The sequence below is a fragment of the Vigna radiata genome, chromosome 7 (assembly GCF_000741045.1).
Source record: "Vigna radiata var. radiata cultivar VC1973A chromosome 7, Vradiata_ver6, whole genome shotgun sequence".
NCBI classification, from domain to species: domain Eukaryota; kingdom Viridiplantae; phylum Streptophyta; class Magnoliopsida; order Fabales; family Fabaceae; genus Vigna; species Vigna radiata.
In genome coordinates this window covers 11982003-11990381 of record NC_028357.1, presented here as the reverse complement: position 1 = coordinate 11990381, position 8379 = coordinate 11982003, and the positions used below count along the sequence as shown (strand labels likewise).

At 32.9% G+C, this 8379-nt stretch overlaps 1 protein-coding gene across 1 annotated transcript; it reads right to left on the bottom strand.

The window, feature by feature from the left end:
• Window positions 1-531: 531 nt before the first annotated feature.
• Window positions 532-2576, bottom strand: LOC106766067 (AP2-like ethylene-responsive transcription factor At1g16060). The gene is made up of 8 exons (XM_014650826.1): window positions 2350-2576; window positions 1953-2035; window positions 1809-1817; window positions 1624-1712; window positions 1470-1543; window positions 1332-1382; window positions 1183-1259; window positions 532-1097 (listed from the first exon to the last, which is right to left on the bottom strand). Exons 1-8 carry the CDS (start codon window positions 2574-2576, stop codon window positions 532-534), a joined length of 1176 nt encoding a protein of 391 aa, XP_014506312.1.
• Window positions 2577-8379: the final 5803 nt, after the last annotated feature.

Sequence of the window (8379 nt, the reverse complement as noted above, 5' to 3'; positions counted from 1 at the left end):
TAAGCAATAAAATAATAATTTCTTTATGATGTGGAAAATTACACTAATGAATAACGCAGCATTTTATATATCATCACACTAATGCATACTAAAAATTTTCTCCAGCATTATCCTAATGTACAACGCAGCAGAATGATATCTGCAAACCAAGTGACTGAGATAGGTACCAAAATAGAAAATATTAACTCTTAACTAACAAAAAAAATGTGACAAAAATGGAAGAATAATTTATGATTCTAGTATTTAGAATAATAAATGATGAACTTCATCTGAGTGAAACATCATAAAATGACAGATTTTGAAAATAAAGGAAATGTTTAATCTTAAAGACATAGATCAGGAACAGCTTAAGAAACATTGTCTTTCAAAGGCAATACAATAATGTTTATTTGACATTGATGATTTATGAACAGTGAAGGTCGAAGTGGCATTATGCACATCTTGGCAATTATTTTTGACTTCCACTAGTATGCTAAGAAGGGAGAGGTTTTAACTCTACTTTTCTTAAAAAAAACAAAATAACAAAAGCAATCAGTTAGACATGTTGAAAGAAGTATTCCATAGGGATTGCACAGTTCCATGATACATAGGCAATGAAGTGTCTTCTGGTGACTCCAGGTTTGGTAATCTGTTGATATCAGAAGAGGAAAAGTAAGAGTTACTGGTGTTTTCACTGTAATAAGTTCCTCCATTTCCATCATTGCCTTCTTGTGGGTATTCCTCACCAGAGGAGTTCAGATTTCTCTGCATCAATTCTCTGAACACAGTAGATTTTAGGAGAAGTCCTAATGCTGTTGGGGAAGATGGCTTGTTGCAAGGGCTCAAAGGGTTCATATACTTGGAAAAGTCTTGCTTCTTGGTACTGTCTAATTCAGCTGAGGAGAATGAATGCATGTTAGAGTTGGATACCTCAATGTTCCCTCTTGTTTGCATTGAGTTAGAGGTAGCTAAGGGTTGAGGGTCATGTGAAGCAATAGGATGTGTTCCTGGTCTTAGCCATCTGATGTAGGTGCTCAGGTCAAAGTTTGTCACAGCATTTATGCCTCTGTACTCAATTGCTGCAATGTCATATGCACGAGCTGCTTCTTCTTGTGTACCTTCAAAGGAACACATGAGCACATGGATGATCAAATACTTACATTAGAATCGAAACATGGGATTATGTTAAGTTTGAAAACTCACTGTAAGTCCCAAGGTATAGGTACTTGTTGCCAAACACTCTCCCAATTCTTGCTTCCCATCTTCCATTGTGATGGTGCCTGTATTTAGTTTTCATACATAAAACCTTAGCACCATGTATTTTGTTGGACAAAATTTAGCAAATGTCTCACCTTGCTACTCCTCTATACTTTGATACACCTCTAGAAAAACCACTGCTTCTCCTACAATTAAAACACAAAACAGGATAAGAGCTTCCCAACACAAGCCAAAAGATTTAATTGCAGTATTTCTTCAAGAAACGGGATTACCTTCTCAGTGAAGCAAGATATTCTTCTTTAGTTACTGTTTTCATTATCTCAATTTCTTTCTCATAATCAGACACCTGCAAAAATATCAGTATGTGAGAAATTGACATCAGTCAGATACAAAAACTTATGCTTTTTTTATGGATGATAAACATACAGGAAAATTTGTGAAAGTTGATGTTCCCCAGTACTTGAGTGCAGCCAAATCATAAGCTCTAGCAGCCGCTTCTTCATCATTATAAGCTCCTGGTGGAACCATAAATTTACCCAAAAGGTCAGTTTCTCTATGTATCCTTGAATTCAGAGAAAACACTGTTAAAATCATACAGATGACCTACTTACCCAAATACACTGCTCCACATCAAGAAATCAACAAAGCCAGCCACATACAAAAACAGAACAACAATGCAATGAGCAATCCAAAATAAATATTAAAAACAGCAAATAGCCAATGAAAGTGAAGTGGGGAAAGAGTTCAACATCTACCTTGCTTTCCTTTCTTCTTCTGAGTGGGATTCCATGTTCCTTTATCCCATAGATGTGCTTCAAACCTTCCAGTCCACCTGTGTCTGCTCCCCACAAAGACTATGTTTTAGCTTGAAATCAGAAAACAATCACTAAAAGAATTGGAAATAGTTAAAAAAACTGAGAATAAGGGCCTCTTTTATTCTCTTCTCGTTTGTTCTATGTTTTAAAAACTACTTTCTAAAACACTTCCACACTACTCAATGATCAATTTTTCATCCAAAATCTACTGTTTCTAAAGTTGTTTCCAAAACACAGAAGCACTTGGTAGCAGTGCCAAGTTGTTTATGTTCTTCAATAAACTGCTTTTGAAAACAATAAACAAACAAGGTCTGAGATATGTTTACGAAGATCATGCCTGCTAACACCCCTGAACCTTGAACTTCTCTTCACAGTGGTGGCAGTACCAAGTTGTTTATGTTCTTCTAACTTTTCACCTTGTTGTTCATTGCCACCTAACACTGACATAGACGAACATCTTCGCCTCCTTTTGACACACTTAGCAGCAATAACCTCACTGCCATCTATAACAAGCAACCTATGGTTTCTTGGGCTCAGTTCACATTTCACAGGTGCAAGCTCCATTTCACTCTTGTCTTTTCTTTTTCACCAAACAACAATGCTATTACATGGAATGATTCAAGCACTGACTTCTCTGTATATATATACTTCAAAAGAAACTTGTCTCATTCTTAACATGTCATTTTGTTGTTAAAACTGGATTTTGGAACAAAGACAAAATAATGTCGATGATAACATTGCAATAAAACAAAGTCAATTGCTCACAACCCACGAAACCAATAACTTGTAGCTATTTATGAGCACACTCTTAGTGAGGTATGAACAAAATTAGCCTGTTCAATGTAAGACAACGTTTGATTAGTTGATAACCATCTAAAAATGATGCATTGATTTTATCAAAGTCTACAAGAATTTATGTTATATCTTATCACTTCCATGTGTTACAGAACTGAAACCAAACGAGACTATTTAGGATCGTAGATGGAGAAATTCTTTTGCATGAATGAGAAAAAAAAAATCACCAGAGTATACCCATTATATATTTGTTTATGGATTGACATAATTGGGAATGAACGAAGTGAATACTTGTATAAAATTAATAATTCTAAATAAAATTCATTATACAAAGTTAACTTTGAACTGATATAATTTTTGTCAAGCTAATAATAAAATTTAGTTTAAATTTTTTGTTTAATGAAAAATTATTTAGAGTTGTTTTTACTCAACCAATTAAGAAATAATGAATTCTTCATATAAAGTCAAACATAAATGTTTATTTAAAATCTATGAATGAGTGTTTTTGATGTAATTCTAGATTATCTAATGTAAATTCAAACATGTTAATATGCAAGAATAAAGTGATATGAAATAAGTTGATGATTGGAAATATTTTTTGAAGTTTTCTTTTAATTTTTAACTTGTTTCCTTGAAAATTACTTGGATCAAAAATAAAACTTATACAGAATTTAATGTACCTTTTAGCTTAATCTTTAGTTTTCCTCTCCATAAGATTACATTAAAGATTAAGATTTTAGGAGAAAAGTAAATATAATGTTACAAAAATGAATAAAGTATTAAGTTAAATAGGTCTGAATGGATGAATGAAAAACATAATTTTAGAAAGGTATAAGACAAAGGGTTTTGGCATGTTTTGGATAATGAGTTAAAAGTGTGTTTTTGTTTTTTGGGAGCAGCATGCAGGAGTTGTTTGTGTCGTGATATGATAAGATTTGTCAGTAATGATAATGGTTTGAGTAAAGGCGTGGCAAATGTCGTCCACTGTGGAATTGTGCAAAAGTTCCGAATAACTTGGTCTCTTACCTAGTACCAGCTGATAAATGACACAAACAGTTTATTCTCTCTGCGGAGCTTTTCAAGTTGTGATTAATTCCTATGCAAAACTATATTAATTCCTTTTACTTGAATTCAGTTTTTATACATTTGATTCTTTTTATTTAAATGTCCAAATTTTTTCTATTTTTTTAATAAGTAATTATTGTTTAATTTTGTCGTTATTTAAGATAATGTCATCATTACTTTACATTGTTATTGATTTCATGTAAATTAAAAACTAATTCTTATGCTACTCAATATCTAATTTTAGAAATCAATTTATAAACCAATTATCACATTATATTCATAATTCTGATTATTTTAGTAATCAATACTTTCAGTTTTGTAAATTGATAACTATATTATTTTTTACCACTAAAATTGGTTAATATATAAATATTTTCTTTGTAATGTTAGATATATGATTTAATTTTGTAAATTAAGATCTTATATTTTTTAAATAAAGTTAATTTGGTTTTATTTATTAACAACATTGGATTGGTTAATGGAAAAGTTGGTTTTTTTTCTTTCTTTTTTTCATTTCATTTTGTTTTTCTCTATATTGTTGCTTTCATCCCTTCATTTTCTTCCCATCATGAGATACAACACAACCTTAACTATTCCATGAATATTGAACAAACATTGAAGCTCATCGTCCACAAGATATGACCATCATCACCTAAGAAAACACCAAAAGGTTCAGAACCAATAACAATAACTACAACTTTAAAGCTTAAATGGAAGAAAATCTTCTTTCATACTAAAACCAACTTTAGTATGGTTATTATGACCATATAACAAACATTTCTTTAGGAGATATTTTAATGTACTTCAATATACAAATGACAACATTTCATTGATCTACATATAGGAAATTAAGAATTTAACTCACCACTTTGACTACAAAGCAATGTTAAGACAAGTAATAGTAAGATAGTTCAGTTTGGTATTATGATCAATGCATGTGTCAATAGATTTTAAATTCATGAACCTAATTTCCTCTAAAATATCAAATGTATATTTTCTTTAAGATATAACAATACCATTGTTGTATTGTGTTACTTTAATTCCTAAGAAATATTTGAATTTTCTAATATCTTTGGTTTAAAAGTGGTGACAAAGGTGTTGTTTCTACTGTAAGATGCCATGGTGGTTACTATCTATAAGAATAATGTCATTAACATATACTATTAGATAGATATACCCAAAACTTGAGTGACGATAAAAAAATTTGAATGATTTACCTCATTGCAAGTCATATTAAATTGTTCAACAACACTACTAAATTTTTCATATCAAACCCCACGAGACTATTTCAGGTCATATAAAGATTTCTGAAGATGACATATCGACTTAGAGGACTACCCCTGAGTAACAAAACCTAAAGGGTTCTTCATATAGATTTCTTCCTACAAATCCTCAATAAGAAAAACATTTTTGATATTTAATTGGTAAAGTAGTCATGGTTGAAGATTGACTATGATTATAAATAAACGAATAGAAGCCATATTTTTCATTAGAGAAAAAAATATCGCCATAGTACCATCAAGACCAACTTTGATAGTCAAAATCCACCTACAACCAACAACAAATTTCTTATATGATAATGGGACAAACTCTTAAGTTCACTAATAACATTTATTTCATCCAACATGACCTGATGGCAACCAGGATGGGCTAAGGTATCATCTATAAATTTTGGAATTGACACGAAAGAAATAAACAAAATGTAGGTATAAAAAGGTTGATATAATCTATGGTAATTCAAAGTAGAGTAATAAGGAGAGTGATTACATGTACAACGTGTATACCTCTTCAAAGGGTAAATGAAAGTTTAAACTTAGTTTTCAAAGTCGGAGGAGATGGAACTGATAGGGCAAATGGGCAAGTGTACCGAGTCGCACAAGTAATATAAAATGGTAAGACCAAGTATCGTATCCTAAAGGACTCTCGGTGTTGAACAGTTGTGTGATAACAAGATTAATTAAGACTTAAAATAAAATAAAAAGAGATCATTAGGTTTGAATGCAAAAAACATAAAATAAAATATGCATGCAATTGATCAATAGCAAAGGGACACAAAGATGAACGAATGTTGATTACTATGAGATGGGTATGTTGTTGGGGTTATATTTCATCAAGTTCCCTCTCATGTATATAAGAATTCTTCTTTATGCATTAATGCCAACGTCACTCATTAAATTATCTAAACTCGATCCCTCAACGAATAAGCTTGTCCCAAATTACCAGTTCATACAATTCCTAACATTCCTGGTAATAAGATGTGAAGATCAAGATATTAAGACGACCAAGACTCATACCTTCATCCCTGAGAAATATAACTCTTAGGAGTAATTCAACAAGAACCTGAATTGTAAGGAACCTCCCAACACTCATGCAATTCATAAATCATGCTAATGAATGAGTTAAACACAACAACCATTGAAACAGATAAATTACTCTAAAAATTAATGGAAAAGCATATGGAACTAAGAATGAATTCAAATACATGAGAGTTTATAAGGTTACATCATCCCTCAACAACAAATAGAAATTAGTTCTCTATAGACATGGGGGAACTTTATGAACAATGGAAGAAAGAATGAGAATGAAAGCCTAAGAATTGGGAAAAGAGTGTATTGTTATGCTTTTCTCTGTTGGAGATACAAAACCTAGAGCCCTAGGGTCCTTTGAATAGTGCTAGAAACTCGCCAAAACAAGGCCCGGTCCAATAGAATCAAAACAGAGCAGAAACAGGGCCTGATCCACGAAAGGTCGACGCTCAGGCGCCCCATTTAGGCCGCCTGGGCAGTGAGAACACCTCGTGTAAGGCACAGGGTTCGAGTTGGATGCCCAAGCTTCGAGGCCCCGCCGCCCAAGCAGCCAGGGTCATTGCCCGGGCGGTGGACGTCGATTTTGCACGCTCAAGTTTCCCTTCTGGGCGCCCGGGATTCGGATTGTCCCTCCTTCTGGTGCCTTTTTAATCCTTCTGAGTTCCATCTTCTTGACTCTTCATCTCTGCTTCCAATATTTCCTTAATCTCTGTCAAAACAAAGAGAATTAGTCATAGAATCATTGAAATCAACTTCAACTCTCTTATTCACACAACTTATTGAAAAAGTATGAGTCCAAGCAAGTTTCTAAGTGAAAAAAGGTGTTTTTAGTATCAAAATCACATAACAAATAACGGTGTTTTAAACCGTTATCAAGAACCACTTTATTATTAAGACTGACCAGAATAGTTTGAAGCAATTGTTGTATCAAACCCTTCAAACTCCCAAGCAACAACAGTGGCTGCCAAAATTCTTAGGCTATGATTTTGAGATCCAATATAAAGCTGGGAAGAAAAACATTCTTGCAAATGCTTTATCCAGGTGTTTTTTCATGGCTTGGTATGAACCTGACTTGGCTACAACAACTGGTGGACTTCATTCAAAAAGATCTGAAGTTGTCTTAAGTGTATAACAATTGTCTTCCAGGTCAATATCCAAATGTTGAATATGTTATTATGGAGAGTATGCTTTTTTTGGAAGGGTCCTATTATGGTGCCTAATAATCCCACTCTCATTAATTAAATACTCCAAGAGTTTCATAATTCCAAAATTGGAGGTCATGTCGGTATCACTAAGACCACTGATAGAATTGGAAATCAATTTCACTAGACCAATATGTAGCAGGACATTCAGAAATATATCAATGAATGTACAGTTTGTCAACAAACGAATGTGGATCATGCCTTACCCAAAGGATTGTTGCAACCATTTCCTATTCCACAACAGGTTTGGGAGGATATTGCTATGGCTTTTATCACTCATCTTCCAACCGCTAATGGGTACACAACAATCATGGTTGTGGTTGACAAATTGTCTAAATTTTCCGATTCCATTCCTTTAAGATCAGATTTTTCTAGCAAATCAGTAGTAGAAGCCTTTATTGCACAAGTGGTAAAGATACATGGCATTCCAAAATCCATAGTATCAAACAGGGACAAAGTTTTTATTAGCTCTTTCTAGCAACAATTATTTAAATCTCAAGGAACTACATTAGCCATGGGGTATGTGTATCATCCTCAATTCGATAGCCAAACAGATAAGTTAGATGCATTTGAGGTGCTATGTGTATGAGAATCCTAAGTCCTTGATTAATATGTTGTCATGGGGCCAGTATTGGTATAATACTTCCTTTCATCATAGTTTAGGTATGACTCCTTTTCAATCCGTGTTTGGAAGACTTTCACCTAAACTTGCAAGATATGAACAAAATCCTAAAGATCTTGATGAGTCAATATTTTCTTGACTTTACTTAGTTTATTGTGCTAGAATTAATCAGGGAATTGTGCTTAATTTTCCGGTGTTTTCCCGTTTTTCCTAAATATGCTTAATTTGACCGGAAATTCTAATTTTAATTAATTTAAATTTTCTTAGCTAATTATTTGCATCATTATTTGCAGGGAAAATTTTGGAGATATATTTTGGAGCATTAGGATGAAGACAAAATAAATCAAGACTCTTCCATAAGCATTTTAGAATTAGTT

Coding starts and splice junctions, on each gene's coding strand:
- LOC106766067 (XM_014650826.1), bottom strand. CDS start 2,576: ATGGAGCTTGCACCTGTGAAATGTGAACTGAGCCCAAGAAACCATAGG. Junction 2,036..2,349: donor AGGTTCAGGGGTGTTAGCAG/GCATGATCTTCG, acceptor TGTGGGGAGCAG/ACACAGGTGGACTGGAAGGT. Junction 1,383..1,469: donor TATCTTGCTTCACTGAGAAG/GTAATCCCGTTT, acceptor TTTTAATTGTAG/GAGAAGCAGTGGTTTTTCTA.